We start from the raw sequence: 19,509 nt of genomic DNA on the forward strand, positions 1-19,509 counted from the left end.
AAAATTTTTGCATGTAGACTAGGCAAACTCCTACCAGACTTGATAGGCCATGAACAATCGGGATTTGTCCAAGGCCGAGAGGGAAAAGACAATTCCCACAGGATATTTCATGCTATACACATAGCGCATAGGAAAAAGATACCCCTGGCCCTATTAAGTATAGACGCTGAAAAAGTGTTTGACAGGGTCAACTGGTTATTCATGAAGTTGACTCTGCAACGCTTCGCCTTCCCTGACACTTTCACAAAAGCGATATTTACCCTTTACCAAAATCCATACGCCAGATTAAAAGTTAACGGTACACTGTCACCATCTTTCGCTATAAAAAACGGTACCAGACAGGGATGCCCTCTGTCCCCTTCACTTTTTATACTAGTGATAGAGACGTTACTGCAATTAGTTAGGCAATCCCCCGATATACCTGGAGTTCAATATGATGGAAAGGAATTAAAATGTACTGCGTTTGCAGACGATTTACTGTTTCTGGTAGCGAATCCGGAGAAAGGGCTAGACCCGCTGGTAAAAAGCATAGATCAGTACAGTTCTCTATTGGATTTCAAAGTCAACCATACCAAATCAGAGATACTGAACATCTCTCTACCAGAACCCAAAATTGCCTCCTTGCTAGCCCGATTCCCATTCAAGTGGGCCAAAGGACCTATTAAATACCTGGGAATATCAATCCCTAGCGACACCAATGACCTATACCAGCATAACTACACTCCCCTCTTAGGAGATCTACAACGCATATTACAGGCATATAATCTCCCCTACTTGTCCTGGATGGGACGTAAAAATATTTTGAAGGCCTACGTAATGCCAAAGGTTCTTTACGTAATGCAGCTAGTCCCGATAGAGCTCCCTAAATCGTTCTTCAAGAGCGTCCAGAGTATGTTTTCTAAATACTTATGGAATGGTAGGAAACCCAGGATATCCCATGAAACCTTGATAAGGTGCAAAGAGAAGGGATGATTAGGCTTACCAGACGTAGCTAGGTACTACAGAGCAATTCAACTCAACAGGTGGTTGGAGATGGTGAACCCAAACAGACACCCGGATGTTCAGGCCATTTGCCGCCACAGTTTGGGAAGGCACTTTCAGAAACACTTGTGGCTACCAGACAAATATACCCAAAAAGACCTGACTATAGACCCACTGATACGTGGTATAGGAGAGGTTTGGAGGGAAATGCGGAAAACATTAGCACCTGACCCATCCCCCCTATTGCCGGTTAGCTTATTACCTGACCTCCTAAACTATGACACTAGTACCAAACCACATATGTGGAACTTCCTTAATCGTGTAAAGCTAGGGGAAACCACTCCTAATATGGAGTCCTACATTCTAGAGGCGCTTCCATCCTCAATTATAGAAGCTCCAGGGTTCTTCCTGGTAAAACCACATATTAGAGCTGTGCGTGGGGAGATGAAGGTACGGTACCCTCTCCAGAGGCCCTTGACTGATTTCGAGAAGCTAATTCAATCACCACTCATCGCTGCTAAAAAAGTCTCAAAACTCTACTCGGTGGTGGGAGGCGAGGGTGAACTCCGGAAGCCAACTTACATTAGAGAGTGGGAGAAAGAATTAGCTAGGACTATAACAGACACTGAAATGAGACATATATTGAGATGCTCTCATGACTTCTACAGGAGAGTCACTATAAGCTACTGACAAGGTGGTATAAAACTCCAGATTTTCTTTACAAGAGAGGTTTCGCATCTACAAGGGAATGCTGGAGATGTGGAACTGACGTGGGCTCCTTATCACATATCTGGTGGCACTGTCCTAAGATCCAGCCCTACTGGAAAGAGATTGATGCACTGATTCAAAAGTTAGCAACTCCAAATTTTAAGCTCACTCTAGAAATGGTGGCACTTGCACTGCCAACGCCCCAATATTCACCTTCAAAAAATAATCTGGTCTTGCATATCATAGCTTCGGCCAAAGCATTAATACCTTTACATTGGCTAGATGTTCACCCTCCTACTGTACAGGAGATGAAAGCTAAGATTACTCAAATTTGCAGGTTTGAAGAAATGACAAGCTGGATAGATAGAACACATGATCAATTCACTAAGGTTTGGAGCCCTTGGAGAGCCTTGACGTAGACGGATCCTAGCCAGACAAGAGCGGTGTCACCTGTGTTTGTGGCGTAGCTACTCAGTGGCATCCTCCCCTTCTCTTCCCTTCTCCCCCCCCCTCCCTCCCCCCTTTCTATCTCTCTTTCCTGCTCTCTTCTTTTATTTTTGCTTCTCTTCCTCTCCCTCTTCTTCTATTAAGAGTTTCCATGGTTCTGCATAATGTGTGAGACCAGTTAAGAGAACGCTGGAGGCGTTCCTACTATACACTTATCTAACAAAGACTGGTACTATTTGAACTTAAATGCTGACATTTCCATATATTGTTACCTTTTGTTCTCATCTATGTATCATCCTAACGCTTCTATGTTATGTGATTATACAGAGAAAATCGAAAAATAAAGAATATATAAAATAAAAAAAAGAAACAATGCTCAGGTAGCCCGTGGCATTTAAACGATGGCCAATTGGATGTAAGGGGCCTAAAGTGTGCCCAGAAAACATCCCCCACACCATTACACCACCACCACCAGCCTGCACAGTGGTAACAAGGCATGATGGATACATGTTCTCATTCTGTTTACGCCAAATTCGGACTCTACCATTTGAATGTCTCAACAGAAATCGAGACTCATCAGACCAGGCAACATTTTTCCAGTCTTCAACAGTACAATTTTGGTGAGCTCGTGCAAATCGTAGCCTCTTTTTCCTATTTGTAGTGGAGATGAGTGGTACCCGGTGGGGTCTTCTGCTGTTGTAGCCCACCTTTTTTTCCCATTCTGACATTCAGTTTGGAGTTCAGGAGATTGTCTTGACCAGGTCCACAACCCTACATGCATTGAAGCAACTGCCATGTGATTGGTTGACTAGATAATCGCATTAATGGGAAATAGAACAGGTGTTCCTAATAATTCTTTAGGTGAGTGTATATATATATATATATATATATATATAGATAGATATACATATATATATATAAAAGATGAGCCAATCGAAGCTGACAACTCAAGGATTTTGATCCGAATTTTAGGAAAAATTTGATTTATATAAAAATATATGCACTTCACTGGTGCACTTATTTGTGGCAAAAGCATTTAGTGGCCTATTTCAGAAGAGAAAGAAAAATATATACGCATTTCACTGGTGCATTTATTTCTGCTAAAAGCGTTTACTAGCCTATTCCTGTACAAAAAGAAAAATATATTCTCAGTTCACTTCTGCAGTTATATGTGTTGAAAGCGTTTAGCGGCCTATTTCTGCACAGAAAGAAAAAAAAATATACGCACCTCACTAGTGCAGTTATTTGTGGCAAAAGTGCATAGTGGCCTATTTCAGTACATAAAAAAATATATATACGCACTTCACTGGTGCATTTATTTCTGTTAAAAGCGTTTTCTGGCCTATTTCAGTACAAATAAGAAAAATAGAAAATATATTCTCAGTTCACTTCTGCAGTTATATGTGTTGAAGGAGTTTAGTGGCCTATTTCAGTACAAAAAGAAAAATATATACGCACTTTACAGGTGCATTTATTTCTGGCAAAAGCGTTTTGTGGAATATTTCAGTACAGAAAAAAAAATGACGCACTTCACTGGTGCGCTTATTTGTGGCAAAAGCGTTTAAGGGCCTATTTCAGTACAGAAAGAAAAAAATATATGCACTTCACTGGTGCACTTATTTGTGTCAAAAGCGTTTAGTGGACTATTTCAGTACAGAAAGTAAAATATATACGCACTTCACTGGTGCATATATTTCTGCTAAAAGCGTTTACTGGCCTATTTCAGTTCACCTCTGCAGTTATATGTGTTGAAAGCGTTTAGTGGCCTATTTCAGTACAGAAAGAAAAAAATATGCGCACTTCACCACCTGCTTCGCAGCAGCCTACCTGCCCAGGAAGTAGTGGTGCAGGGGTTCACTAGAAGCAGTGGCAGTAGCAGTCAGTCAGTGCGGACTGTTGGGGGGAAAATCACCTACTTGGCTGTGTGGCATTTTTTTGTTAAACTGCCTGAGAAGGTTAACATGGCCGTATGTAGAATATGTGGGCAGAAGGTGAAGCGTGGCCAGGGTGCCAGCCCTGCATCAACATATGCAGCGTCACCATATGTGATATCCTGATGCTGCTGCTGCCGCCATCACCACACTATGTCTTCTTGGCACTCTGTGGTATCCTGATGCTGATGCAACTGCCATCTCCACTAGTGATGAACTGCAGGGGCAATATTTGAATTCGCAATATTTTGCAAATATTTGGGTGAATATTTGTCATATATTCGCAATTTCGAGAATTCGTGATCTCCAATCCATTATTTTCTTGATTGCGAAAATCGGCAATATGAAAATTCGCAATAAAATTCGCCATACAAAAATTTGCGATCAACACAACTCCTATAGACAACTTTCCACTTGGTTTCTAGGGATGTTGCTAAGTGCCGATATTCGTGATAAATTTGCAATAAATTTGTGATAAATTCACAATTAGAATATTCGTGAATACTAATATATAGCACTATATTCTAAATATTTGCAAATTTGCGATTAAAATTTGTGAATCAAATATTCGCACTCAGCATTAATCTCCATGCTATGTTACCTTGGCACTCTGTGGTATCCTGATGCTGTTGCTACTACTGAAATTTCCACACTATGCCTCCTTGCCACTCTGTAGTATCCTGATGTTGCTGCTGCTATCTCCACACTAAGTCACCTTGCCACTCTGTGGTTTCCTCCTGATGCTGCTGCTATTGCCATCTCCACACTATGTCACCTTGCCACTCTGTAATATCCTGATGCTGCTACTGCTACTTCCATATCCACACTATGTCACCTTGCCACTCTGTGGTATCTTCCTGATGCTGTCGCAACCTTCAGACTTGGTCATTGGGCCACTCTGTGGTCTCCTCATGCTGCTGCCAACTCGACTGTGTCATTGTGCCACTTGGTGGCCTCCTCATGCTGCCACCTCCACAATCTCTCGTCGTCGTTCTTCTCTGTGGCCTCCTCATGCTGTTGCCACCTCCATAATCTTTCGTCATCATGCTACTCTGTGGCCTCCTCATGCTGCTGCCACCTGGTGTCGCCACCTCCAGACTTGGTCATTGTGCCACTCTGTGGCCTCCTCCAGATGCTGCTGCTGCCACCACCTCCACACTCTGTCATTGGGCCACTCTGTGGTCTCCTCATGCTGCCACCAAATCCAGACTGTGTCATTGTGCCACTTGGTGGCCTCCTCATGCTGCTGCCATCTCCACAATCTCTCGTCGTCGTGCTACTCTGTGGCCTCCTCATGCTGCTGTCGCCTCCACAATCTTTTGTCGTCGTGCTACTCTGTGGTCTCCTCATGCTGCTGCCATCTCCACAATCTGTCATCGTCCTGGCACTATATGGCCTCCTGATGCTGCTGCCACACCCAGACTCGGTCATTGTGCCACTTGGTGGCCTTCTCCTACTGCTACCAACTCCACAATCTCTCGTCGTCATGCTACTCTGGCCTCCTCATGCTGCTGACACCTCCACACGTTGTCTTTGTGCCACTCTGTGGCCTCCTCATGCTGATGCCACCTCCACAATCTTTCATCGTCGTGCCACTCTATGGCCTCCTAATGCTGCTGTCACCTCCAGAAGCTGTCATTGGGCCACTCTACTGTCTCCTCATGCTGCTTCCACCTCACCACTATGTCATAGGTCCACTCTGTGGATTTCTCATGCTTTTCCCACCCTCCTCACTTTATGACTGGGACACTATTTTGCCTTTTGGCTTGGCTGACATTATAATTTAATTGACCTTTTTTCTGATCTGTCAGAAGGAAGATAAAATGATTTGCATGGGACCCTTTCTGTGTAGCAGCTGTAAGGCCTGTATGGTCCTATCATGGTAGCCAAAAGCAGGGGTGGGTAAAAAAAAAACAACACAGAAGACATGCAAATTTTCTATTCACATGTCATCTCTGTTTTAGATCCACTCTTGTTTTTTTTTTTGTTTTTTTTGGGCATTAGCAATACTGAATACTTAGAAATATTTTCCTTAAAGTGAGGAAAATTGGCTTCTATCTCACTTTTTTTTTTTTTTTTTTGCCTTTCTCTGGATCAACTTGCAGGATAACAGGCTGAACTAGTTGGACAGATGTCTTTTTTCAGCCTTATAAACTATGTTACTATGTTGATGGAAGTGAAGGCATATGCTCCACAGACAGGATCCATTTTTTGTGGGTTATTGTTCTGATAGATCAGAGGAAGGGCAAATTAATCAGTGACGTCAACACAACCTTACAGGCTGACACCCTCTCCACTCTGTCTGGGGAGCACTACTTGTATACTCATTTAATAGAACAGGTTCTGTAGACATCTATGTAGAATCAGATGGCGACGGTGTAAAAAGAGTGCGCTTCTTTTTGGCACTAACATCGACCTGTACTTGAGTTATTTGGTCAATTTTGGCACCGCGACTACCCTAATAAGTGAAGTGTGCAGTGATTCTAAGAGCAACGCCTGTCATCTGCATGTCATATGGACTCACAGTATTATTTCACTACCAAAGCAGACTCTCTATGCATGGTACTAGAAGGCACAATGTTCTACACCACTATAAAGACTCTCAGCAGCAGTTTTTTAACGTAATTAACCGCGAATATATTCGGGATCGAACCACATTTTTCCCTAAAAATTTGGCAAACCGGCGTATTGAATAAAAAAATAATAATATTATAATATATACATATATATATATATATTGTGAGACAGTGACAGGTCTCACGCAGGTTGGAGGCAAGGAAGGGGTGGATAGTGCGGTCCACACCCCTGTTCCACCACAGGTGAGACAAGCTGGATGTAATCAGGCTGGCACAAAGAACCTCCCAGGGTGTCAGAAGGGGGGAGGTTTGTTACCTGTAGACAGAGACCTGGAGGCTCTGTCTGTTTGGTCTCAGCTGGGCAAGGCTGAGGGACCACAAGGCTGGGAGATAGCCTGGAGGTGGGGGACAAAGCGATGCCAGGGAGGGTCGCAGGGCTATAGTCAGGCGGACTACTAGGCCCCAATCCCCCACAAGAGACATTGGTCTGGTGGACAGAGGCCTGGAGGCTCTGTCTGTGTGGTCTCAGCTGGGCAAGGTTGAGGGACCACGAAGCTGGGAGATAGCCTGGAGGTGGGGGACAAAGCGACGCCTGGAAGGATCACAGGGCTATAGTCAAACGGACTACTAAGCCTCAATCCCCCACAAGAAATACTGAACTGGAGACAGTGGGCGTACTGTGCTCTGTACAGCCAGGAGGCTGTGGGACATTGGCTGACAAAGCTGCATGAGTTCACAGGGGGTGAACTGTAAGTTAGGTGAGTCAGGAAACTCTGTGTTAGTTAGAGCCTAGCCAGGGCAAGTGTTTATCATTTTATGTGGATGTCACATGTGTTTAGGTGAAGCTGCGACTTCATGATGACCTGAATTGGTTGGAGTGTGTAAAATAAAGCACGAGTTTGGACATTATATCGGTGTCTGGTGAAGTAACATGTAAGAATGACCCCCCGGAGAAGAGCTAACCCCCCACAAAATATATATATATATATATATAAACAAAAAATAATTGGAGCAAAAGGTTAGGATTAATAAAAATGGTGACTGCATAGATGAGTATAATAAAATGATTTAAAAAAATAACACATAAGATTAATAGGAGTAAAAATAATTTAGTTTGAATAAACACCAAAAGCAGGTTGCACAATGGGAGAATATGTCTGCACCCTTTGTGCTATAATAATATGATGTCCGCGCATAATAATAAAAATATATATATATACATATACACTGACCAACTATATAAACACAACACTTTCGGTTTTGCTCCCATTTTGCATGAGCTGATCTCATAGACCTGAAACAATTCCTACATACGCAAAAGACCCATTACTCTCAAATATTGTTCATAAATCTGTTTTAGTGAGCACTTCTCCTTAGCCGAGATAATCCATCCCACCTCATAGGTGTGGCATATCAAGGTGCTGATTAGACAGCATGAATATTGCACAGGTGTGCCTTAGACTTTCCACAATAAAAGGCCACTTTGAAATGTTCAGTTTAATCACACAGAACAATGCCACAGATGTCGCAACGTTTAAGGGAGCGTGCAATTGGCATGCTGACTGTGAGAATGTCTACCAGAGCCTTTGCCCATGCAATGAATGTTCATTTCTCTACCATAAGCCATCTCCAAAGGCGTTTCAGAGAATTTGGCAGTACATACAACCGGCCTCACAACCGCAGACCAAGTGTAACCACAGCAGCTCAGGACCTCTACATCCAGCATGTTCACCTCCATGATCGTCTCAGACCAGCCACCCGGACAGCTTCAGCAACAATTGGTTTGCATAACCAAAGAATTTCTGCACAAACTCAGAAACCATCTCAGTGAAGCTCATCTGCCTGCTCGTCGTCCTCATCGGGTCTGGACCTGACTACAGTTTGTCGCCGTAACCAACTTGAGTGGGCAAATGCTCACACTTGATGGCATCTGACACGTTGGCGAGGCGTTCTGTTCATGGATGAGTCCCGGTTTTCACTGTTCAGAGCAGATGGCAGTTGTGTATGGCGTTGTGTGGGTGAGCAGTTTGCTGATGTCAATGTTATGGATCAATTGGCCTTGGTGGCAGTGGGTTTATGGTATGGGCAGGCGTATGTTATGGACAACAAACACAGGTGCATTTTATTGATGGCATTTTGAATGCACAGAGATACCGTGACGAGATCCTGAGGCCCATTGTTGTGCCATTCATTCACGATCATCACCTCATGTTGCAGCATGATAATGCATGGCCCAATATTGCAAGGATCTGTACACAATTCCTAGAATCTATTCACTGGACATGTCACCCATTGAGCAGGTTTGGGATGCTCTGGATCGGCGTATATGACAGCGTGTTCCAGTTCCTGCCAATATTCTGCAACTTCACACAGCTATTGAAGAGGAGTGGACTAACAATCCACAGGCCATAATCAACAACCTGATCAACTCTACTGGACGGAGATGTGTTGCACTGCGTGAGGCAAATGATGGCCACACCAGATACTGACTGGTTTTTCACCCCTCCCCAGTAAGGCGAAACTGTGCACATTTCAGAGTGTACTTTTATTGTGGGCAGTCTAAGGCACACCTATGCAATATTCATGCTGTCTAATCAGCATCTTGATATGCCACACCTGTGAGGTGGGATGGATTATCTCAGCAAAGGAGAAGTGCTCACTAACACAGATTTAGACATATTTGTGAACAATTATTTGAGAGTAATGGGTCTTTTGTCTATGGAGAAAATGTTTCAGATCTTTGAGTTCAGGTCATGCAAAATGGGAGCAAAACCGAAAGTGTTGCATTAATGTTTTTGGTCAGTGTGTGTATATATATATATATATATATATATATATAAAAAATTAAATCATCGTATGTAACTATGTGTACTTACATTATTTGATGTCACTGAATCTGATACTTTGGTTATCTGTTGTGATAAATGTATCGCTTACATAACAAGTTTATTCTACACTATAGTACAATTGTAATGATACGGCTAATACATATCCAAAGACAGGAGGAGAGAGCAAATATATGGCAAAAAATAGCGGAGATAACACTGTATATATGAAGAGACTGATACCTAAGCGGCTTAAGTGAAGATGAACTGCTGGGGAGCGCGATCAGGCCATGCAACAGAAGCACGTGTGGAGTCCAAAGAGCGCCTTGTGTAAAGGGTGTGATATATTACTGTGGGGAGGTGTGGTTTGCATAACAAAGAGCCGGCTGTGATGTTCGGCAGGGAAGAGGGAGAAGGAACAAAGTCTGAAGTTGATATGTGTTCTGCCAAGCAGGGTTAGGGAGGATTCTACAGGTGAAACTCAATAAATCAGAATATCGTGCAAAAGTCAATTTATTTCAGTAATGTGAATTAAAGAAATTGCATTAATGCAGCTTAAAATTAGAATCTTGTGAAAAGGTTCAATATTCTAGGCTCAAAGTGTCACACTCTAGTCAGCTAATTAATCCATACCCCCTGAGCAAAAGAGACTTTGGGGTTTCATAAGCTGTAAGCCATAATTAACCAAATTATAACAAATAGAGGCTTGAAATATCTCACTTTGCATGTAATGAGTCTATCTCATATATTAGTTTAACCTTTTAAGTTGCATTACTGAAATAAATAAACTTTGCACGATATTCAAATTTTTCGACTGTTTCACCTGTATTTCACATCTGCTTTAGTTTTGGTATTTCTTTGGTGATTAATGTGGTAATAGCACCATCTAGGTGTTAAATTGTATTGCACCTTGTTTTTTCTTGTTTCAAAGACTGCTGAATTGTGGGTGGTGCAAAGCATTGTGGGAGTTCAAAGCATTCTGGGAAAGAGAAGTCTCCTGGACACAGTACAGAGCTGTCCTCCTGCATAGTTCCTTCTTAAACTCCACCATCCTGGTAAAACATATCTGGTGAGAAATCTTTGTTTCAGGGACATTATGTTATTGTTACTCAGGGAGTTTCTACTGTTTGCTAGACATGTAATCTTATATACAGGCAGCCATTTTACCATCTGCTTCAGTGTTATGCAAATGCTACAGTACATGCTATGCTGTATACTTATTCATGTTATTTGTATTCTTGTAGTTTTACCATCAAACACTTCTGTTTTGCCAATAACCAAGTTAGACTGCAAAGAACAGTCCTCTTATTTGGAAGACAGGAATGGTTTATGCTGAATGTCAGACTGCACACTGTGTGAAGGTATATGAAGACAGAACAATATGATAGCTCGATATAAGAATAAATAGCTAGTATGAAAGCATATAGTGGAACAGGGGATGGAGGATATTGGATATAAAGGCGTAGAATTATGAATGAAGGATATATGAATAAAGGTGGCTGATGTGAAGGCATATAATGGAACAAAGTGTATATGAAGAATGGGGATTGTTGGTTTGGAAACAGATATGACGATGACTGGATATAATAAAGAAAAGATCAATGTATGAATAAGGATGACTTATGTGAGGGAGTAGAATAAATTGTTTTTGAAGAAATAAAGATATTGGTTTGAGAAAAGTAATGATGATAACTAAAAATACAAGATGAAGGACCGATGTAGGAATGAAGATGGCTAATGTGGGGGCATATAATAAAGGAGGGTATATGTGGAGAGATTAGTATCTCTGAAGACAGTGATCTTCGTGACTGGAGGTGAAAAAATGGAGGGATAAATGATAGAGGATCAATATATAAATAAATAAAGATGACTAGTTTGGGCACATAAAATATAACAGGGTGTGTCTGAAATGAAGATATTAGTTTCATAACAGTGACGATAGTACCCGGAGGGGAAGAAAAGTAGGACAGATATATGTATCAAGATGGCTGATATGGGGGCATATAACAGGAACAGATGTATGTGGAGAAATGGAAGTATTGGTTTGAGGACAGTGGTGGAGGAATGATGTATGACTAAAGATGGCTATGATGGGGGCATATAGTGAATTAAAGTGTACATGGAAAATTAATGAAATTGTTTGGAACACAGAAATAATGGTAACTGAAGGTGGAAAATGAAGTACCAATATATGAATGAAGGTGGTTAATGTGGGGGCATATAATTGATTAAAAAAATAAAAATAGTAAAAAGGTTTTTGTGAGAGAAAAAATTATGTGGGATGGCAAAAATAGAATCAGAAACATTTACTCTCTAAACTTTTGTTGAGTCCATGAGGTTCAAGGGTCTGTAACTTAAATATCCAAAACATTTATCTGTTACTGCAGCAATACCCCTTGTGTAGCAGCAATTGTCTGTTTACGTCCATCCGTTTTTTTTTTGGGGGGGGGGTCAATTTAATTAAGCTGCATGTATACGTGGTTACTACAGTAACAACCCTGGTGTGACAGCAATCTTACAATATTTTAAGGTGAAAGTTACTGTCAAGTCTCAATCATCTGTTTACTGATATTCAGTTTCCACGCGGTTGGAATTCACTGTACATTTTTAAAGGATTGTTAAATTTCATTAAACCATCATATATATGTGATTACTACAAAACATAAGGTATAGCAGCAATCTACCGGTGTGTATTAACCCATAGGATACCAGCGCCGTATATGTACGGTGCAGGAAAGTGTGTTTGAAATCCCAGCGCAATACAGATACGGCGTGCTGATTGGGTGGGTGCAGGAGCTGCAGGGGTCCAGCAGTCACTGATAGCCAGACCCCTGCTGTATGTGCCGGCATTGGTGAAAATACCGATGCCAGAACATTAACCTACACACATGTGCAATATCCTCATGGGTCCTTGGTGTCCATTGGGTCCACGCGCTGCTGTGACGGAGACCCGATGGGTGAGACAGCAGACCGATGCCTTCCCTGTCAGCCTGTGAGATTGAACCCCCTGGATCTCACAGGAATTAGGCTATAAGTGTATTACACTGTCTAATACACTTACAGCCAATGCATTACAATGCAGATTGTAATGCATTGTAAAGGAGATCAGACCCCCAAAGGTTGTAGTCCAGAGTGGGACAAAAAAAGTAAAAAAAAAAAAAAAAGTTCAAGTAAAAAATTAAAAGTTTCAAGTAAAAAAAAGCATCATTTTCCCAAAATAAAATTAGAAAAATGTTGTAAAAAATAGGGGGAAAAAAGTATACATGTTAGGTATCGCCGCGTTCGTATCAATCGGCTCTATAAAAATATTGCATGATCCACCCCGTCACAGTTGTAACACCAAGCGATCAAAAAGGCGTATTTAGCCCAAAATGATACCAAATTGTCATCTCATCCTGCAAAAAATAAGACCCTACCTAAGACAATCGCAAAAAAATTAAAAAAAATTGGGATCACAGAAAATGGCGACAAAAAAGATTTTATTCTGTTCAAAAATGTTTTTACTGTGTAAAACTAAAAAAAAAAAAAAAAATAGACACATTGGGTATTGCAGCGTCTGTAACAACCTGTTCTATAAAAATATCACATAATATGCCCCCTCAGGTGAATGCTGTAAAAAGTGCCTCACAAAAAGTGTAATACCAAGCAATCAAAAAGTCTTATGAACCCCAAAATGGTGAAATTGTCACCTCATCCCGCAATGCCCGCAGTGCCCCTACAGCAGCTTACCACCACATATGGGGTGTTGCGATATTCAGGAGAAAATGCGTAAAAAAAATTATGTGGTGCTTTTTTTTCTGTTAGCCCTTGTGAAAATGAAAAATTTGGGGATAAAGTAACATATTATTGGAAGAAATTAAACTTTTCATTTTCACAGCCAAGTGTCTCCAAATTCCGTAAAACGCTTAGGGGGTCAAAGTGCTCAGTACTCCCCTTAATATATTCTTTGAAGGGTGTAGTTTACAAAATTGGGTCACTTTTACAGGGTTAGCAAAATCTGCCTCCAAAATCCATATGGCGCTCCTATGCTTCTGACCACTGCCACGTGCCCATAGAGCAGTTTACCACCACATATGGGGTATTTCTGTAAACTGCAGAATCAGAGTAATGTATATTGAGGTTTATTTTGCTGTTAACCTGTGCTGTGTTCCAGGAAAAAATTGATTATTAAAAAAAAAACTACCAAAAAAGTAAAATTTTTAAATGTTACCTCCATTTTCCTTTAATTCTTGTGCAACACCTCAAGGGCTACTAAAGTTTGTAACATCAGTTTTGAATAATTTGATGGGTTTAGTTTCTAAAATGGGGTTATTTATGGATTGTTTCTATTACGTAAGCCCCTCAAAACTTTATACCTAAATTGGTGCTTAAAAAATAAGTTGGGAAATTTTGTTGCAAATGTGGAAAATTGCTTCAAAAATTCAAAGCCTTCTAAAATCTTTAAAAAGTTAAATTATATTTACAAAATTATGCCAACATAAAGCAGACATATGGGTAATGTTGATTGATAACTATTTTATTAGGTATTGCTAACTGTCTTAAAAGTAGAGAAATTCTAATTTAAAAAATTTCAATTTTTTTCAAATGTTTGGCAAATTTTGGATTATTTTATAATTAAAGGTAGAATATATTGACTGAAATTTACCACTGTCATGAAGTACAATGTCTCACAAGAAAACAACCTCAGAATGACTTGGACAAGTAAAAGCGTTCCAAAGCTATTACCACATAAAGTGACACATGTCAGATTTGCAAAAATCGTCTGGGATTAAAGGTGAAAAGTGGTCTGTACTGAAAGGGTTAAGGAGAAATTGAGCATCAAGCCTCAAATCATCTATTTACGTATATTCAGTTTCCACACAGTCGCAATACATTTTTTTGGGGGGATTGTTATATTGTTAGTATCTTACTACAAGACACAGGATAGGGCAGCAATCTACCTGTGAGTGATAACAAGAAATTGAGCATGAGGCCTGCCCCTTAATCATCCGTTAAGGTTCATTTATTTCTCCACACTGTTGCAATTATTATTATTTTTATATATTTTTTTTTGGGGGGGGGGGGTTAATTTAATTAAGCAGCATGCATACGTGATTACTACCCAAAAGTGATTAGGCCCAAAAGTGTCCGGGCTATGGAAGGGTTCCAAACGAAGACCCAGAGCCAGAATGTGGGTAGTAGCAACACCATCTAGCCGGCCAGAAATAGTAGTAATAGTAGGCCGCAGGTGTCCCTGTTGGTTTCGGAAAGGCGCAACATTATAGTTGAGGAGAGAGAGGATGATATTGTTTATTGGATGACTCGCTCCTCCTCTCAGTGGCAGCAGGATGATGTGGAGGTGACTTCAGAGTCCAACCCTCTGCTGTGAAGCCAGGGGTCACAGTGTTCCTCCTGCTCCTCCTCCTTGTAGCCCCAAGGAAAGCTTTCAGTGGAGTCCTCTCAGTCTTCACTGCTCCTGCCCTGAAGAAAAGGTTGGGGGGGGGGGGGACTGGTGACTCCATTCATACATGTGATTATGGTGGTGACAATAGTGGCAAAACTGACAGCCATCTTGGGCTGCAATCTGACCCTTTAGGAACTAATAGTGTGCCTCACAGTTCTCTGTGCCTCAGTAAGGGACTGCTATAGCAGTAGTAATAGTTGGTCTTTAGCAACTATGAAGTATAACATGTTACAAAGCATGAGTGGAACCACCAAGCATTTGTGCCACTTCTGTGAACTATATCCATTAAGTTTGCTATGCCTCTGTGCGAGTACTGAAATAAAGTTACCTATTATACAATAAAATTGGTGCAATATTCCAGTTGGGTGCCACCCTCGCCTAAGCTGTAAAAAGGATTAACTGAACCTGGTTATCCTTACTTTTTTACAGAAGAAGGTAATTGTGGTAAACCACAATACTTCAGTTTATAGAACAGTACATTAGCATCAATTTGAATATAACATGCTATATAACATGCTGGCAATGCAAAAAGGTATTCATTTTCTATACACTGCCATGAACAATCCTTGCATTCACAATCATAAGGACAAATTGCCATTATTTCCACATTCATTTCCCATTTGCCTACTATAAAATTAAGGTTTAATTTTCTTAACAATGACCTGAATGGCATGCTAAAATAATAAGACCTAAATGGCATAAGCTGCCTGTTGAGTTAGGGATTTCTGACATCTACTCAGAGCCTCCTGCCACATGTTCCAGTCAAATTAATTAGAGCAATTAGCCCACAAGTTTTACTGGAAGCAGACAGGTCATTTTAAAACATACCTGTGAAGAATATGAAATCTCTAAACTTTTTCCTGCAACACTTTATTTTAAACATTATTTATGACGGTCACAATATAAACTATACCAGGCTAGATACCTACATATACTTTATACTAAGAATACATTTGTTATATAGTGCAGTTGCTCAGTTTAAAACCACTTTGTAAATTGCATCAGAACAACAACAAAAAATATGTCAACTTCAGTGGTTCACAATTACAATAATGTTAGTAAAAATAGAAAAAGACTGTTGACACATTTTTGTGTACATTTTTCTTATTACTTGTCTTAAATTCTTATTGTTTTTCTCTTTTCCAGAGATAAATCACTGTTGTCATATTAAGCCTCATGTGTTGATTAAAAAAGAAAATAATAATGTTGACAGAAATAGATCCCAATTCACTTCTCTATCTTGAAATTTCCATCTTGATATAACTCTACAAGGTGCTAAGGCAACAAAATGAAAGGGACAGGAGGTAACCAGTAGGGATCTCTGAGCTTCAAAACACAGTCTGGCCACCAAGGCCTCTAAGCAGACACAGAGCCACAGAGGGTATGAACGAGGAGATAACTGTATATGAGAAAGCTGAAGTAGGGCCCACATGGAATACAAGAAAGATTGGAAAACACTATACAGAAGCGGTGCATAATATGATGTGTCGTGTAATTACTTATCTATCATGTTCAGAAGAATGGAAAAAGACAAACAATGCAGGATCAGTTATTTGAAAATATGGGCATAGAAAGCTAGTAAACCTCTACACAGGTCTACATTTTATAGGATTATATTCAGTAAATTTTTAAAAGTAAAGCAATATTTCAGCTTTTTTATGTTGATGACCCATCCAGTTTTCAATATTCCTGACCTATCCTCCAGATAAGTCACCAATATTAGATCGGTGGGGGTCTGACACTCAGCTTCCACACCAATTAGCTGTTCTGGATAGCTGGGGGAGATGGAGATGGAGCAAGAAGCAGAAGGCTTCATTTAGTGTATATTGGCTGTGCTGACATGAATGGGAGCTAAGCTGCAAATAGCTGCACAGCCACTGGAGTCTTTTGCTTCTGGCTCCAACCACATTTTGACTACCACCGCCTGCCTGGAAAGGCTCATCAGTGAGGTCACTTATCTCATATTGATAACCGATCTCGAGGATAGGTCATCAAAATCATAAAGCTGAAATATGCCTTTAAGGCATACATGAAATATTTATTACAAAATAGACGGCATTTTGGAATGGAAATTTATTTAGCAGTGTAACAAAGGTTGCTGGTCTCTATTTTAGAAAGTCTAAAATGAGCGCTTGTAGAAATTGTTAATCTTTATACACTACTGTTATGACTAAATATAGCTTGATGAGAAACCTGTGACTATGGCAAAATCATTCACAAGTAAATAGTTAACACTTTAATTACTTAAAGGATAACTGTCATATTTTCATTAAAAAAAACAATTTTAGCATATGTTACTGCGGCAGCAGCATTATGCATAAAGCGATCTTTAGTTTCTTCACTTACCACTGTTTTCCTTGAGTTTTCCCCTTAGTTACAGCTGTTCTGAATCCTATATTATGAGGATATTCTCAAGATGGCTCATTTGCCAGTTCTCTGAGGCCAAAACTGCATTCCCTCAGGTCACATACAAACTTGCTGTAGCCAGCAGCTTCCTGCCAGCCAATCAGATTGGATTACTGAGAGACACGCCTCCTCACTCTGAAGCCTAATGCAGGCATGCAGTGTCAAGGACCACCTCTCTGTGTTCCTACCGGAGACAGATGAGCCATAGCATTGGTCTTTTAAGGAAGCAGTGGAAAGGGACAGGAGACATTAATGAAAGCTGTTATTATAAGGTAATTACAGATCGTTTGGCAATCATTGACAGACTAACTCAGGTATACATGCCTAGATCTCATAAACCAGCAAATAAAAAAAATATGACAGTTATCCTTTAATTGTTTAGTAGTCCTGACATTGTATCGGATTTAGCTCCTTAAAGGGGTTATCCCATGACTAATATAAAATATGAAAATCAGACATCATATAGTGCATGAGAACCTCTTTCTAACAACACTAGAACCAACCCTGTACCTCACATGGATCCTGATATTTTCCCATTCATTGCTTTACTTTATTTATATCAAGCTGAAAGCTCAAGGGGATTGTCTTTTCTGCAGCAGCAGGGGGCGTGTCTCAGCTCACCCTATCACAGCTCAGGAGGCAGTTGAAGGATGAAACTGAGCATGTGTGGCCTTATTACTGAGCAGGTAAAAGAAATAATAAAATGAACTGCATCTGGTGCTATACAGATATATTTTATAACTCAGTGGCTATGCTAAATTTTAAATTACATGTAATTATAAAAGTATTCAGATTAAGGTCCTGTACCCCTACTGCCATTTACTGCATGTGATAAATAAAGAAACTTTTGGACAATACCGGTGAATGCCATCTCTTGTGCTTATTTTGGAACTTTACTTTTATTTTGACTCCCTGGTCCTGTCACTTAAAGAGTATAGGGCACACAGTTACAGAGAAAGCTGAGCCTTTAGGTGTAATGGCAACACCCCCATTGCTCCAAGATGCTCATTTGCATATATTAAAACATAATTTTTCTTAGCAATGCAAGAACATATGAACATGGGACCAACACAGATGCCTTCAGCTGCCAAGCCCATATGCAACACATCAGCCAATATGATAGTTTATATCTGCTGACAGATATTTAAGCTCTTTAAGCTTTATCTACAGCTTGTCAAGTAACTATGGTGTTCATTCTCTAAACAATAATAAAAAAAATATATATATTAAAATGTATGTAGATAATAGCTTTACCTCATCCCTATCTTGCACTTGAATATACAGAGGCAGCGCAAAACCAAGTTGGGCTAACTCTGGAATGCTGACTGTGTACTCCGAGCTATTAAATTGTGGAGCGTTGTCATTGATGTCAATCACTAGAATGTTGAATGTAGTTTTCACAGTGGCATCAGAAGGACTTCTGTCATCCAGCAATTCAGTTCCCTTAAATAGTAAAATGAAATAAAAATATTAAAAAAACTGTATAACAGTATATGAAAAAAAATTCATGTGCTGACAATAATTATGCATCTTTTATCCTGAAGAAAGATACAAATCAGCCAGCAATTGAGAGTTTGCTCATTTATCGGCCAATCGAGAGCACAATTTTATGGGTCAATTATCAAGAAGTGTTAATACAAACAATTGTTCCTGACAACAGGCCTAAAAATCATTTAGTCTAATATGCCTTTAAGTACAATTCTACTAACAGATAACATATTTCTCTTGCAGCAGCAGTAAATTAACAATGGGTTACTTATGTATACAGGAGTTTTATCCCTCTTTGCTGACTGCCACTGAAGAACAATATTTTGTATTACATTTTCAATGGTATGGCACTGCTAAAATGAAAAACAAAACCAGCCATAAATTCTATTTAAAAAAAAATAAAAATTAGAGTTTAAAAAAATACCCTGACAGAAGTCCCTTTAAGAATTTCATGCACAGTACTTTTGTGTTAATTAAAATATAAGTTGAAATTATAAAAAATAAAATAAAAAAAAGCTTACTTCTGATTGAAAATGGAGAATGTAAACATGCATATCTTTTTTTTTTTCCTGACAATTCCTTCTCAGGTAATATATGTGCTAAAGATTTCTATAGTTTTCAGACAGAAAATACAGAGCAACAAAAGGGCAAAACTGTTCTCTCTGTTGAGCTGACAAATTGGTCTTTGTGTAGACGAGACCCTG

General features: G+C 39.9%; 1 protein-coding gene across 1 annotated transcript in view; it reads right to left on the reverse strand.

Annotated features, from left to right (window-relative positions):
- The window catches only part of CDH23 (cadherin related 23), a 1,302,172-nt gene that overhangs the window by 745,486 nt on the left and 537,177 nt on the right, over positions 1-19,509 (reverse strand). Inside the window, 1 exon segment of the mRNA XM_044299558.1 lies at positions 18,572-18,760. Within this exon segment, the coding sequence (XP_044155493.1) occupies positions 18,572-18,760 (189 nt within the window).

This window comes from Bufo gargarizans, chromosome 6 (genome assembly GCF_014858855.1).
Source record: "Bufo gargarizans isolate SCDJY-AF-19 chromosome 6, ASM1485885v1, whole genome shotgun sequence".
Taxonomy (NCBI): domain Eukaryota; kingdom Metazoa; phylum Chordata; class Amphibia; order Anura; family Bufonidae; genus Bufo; species Bufo gargarizans.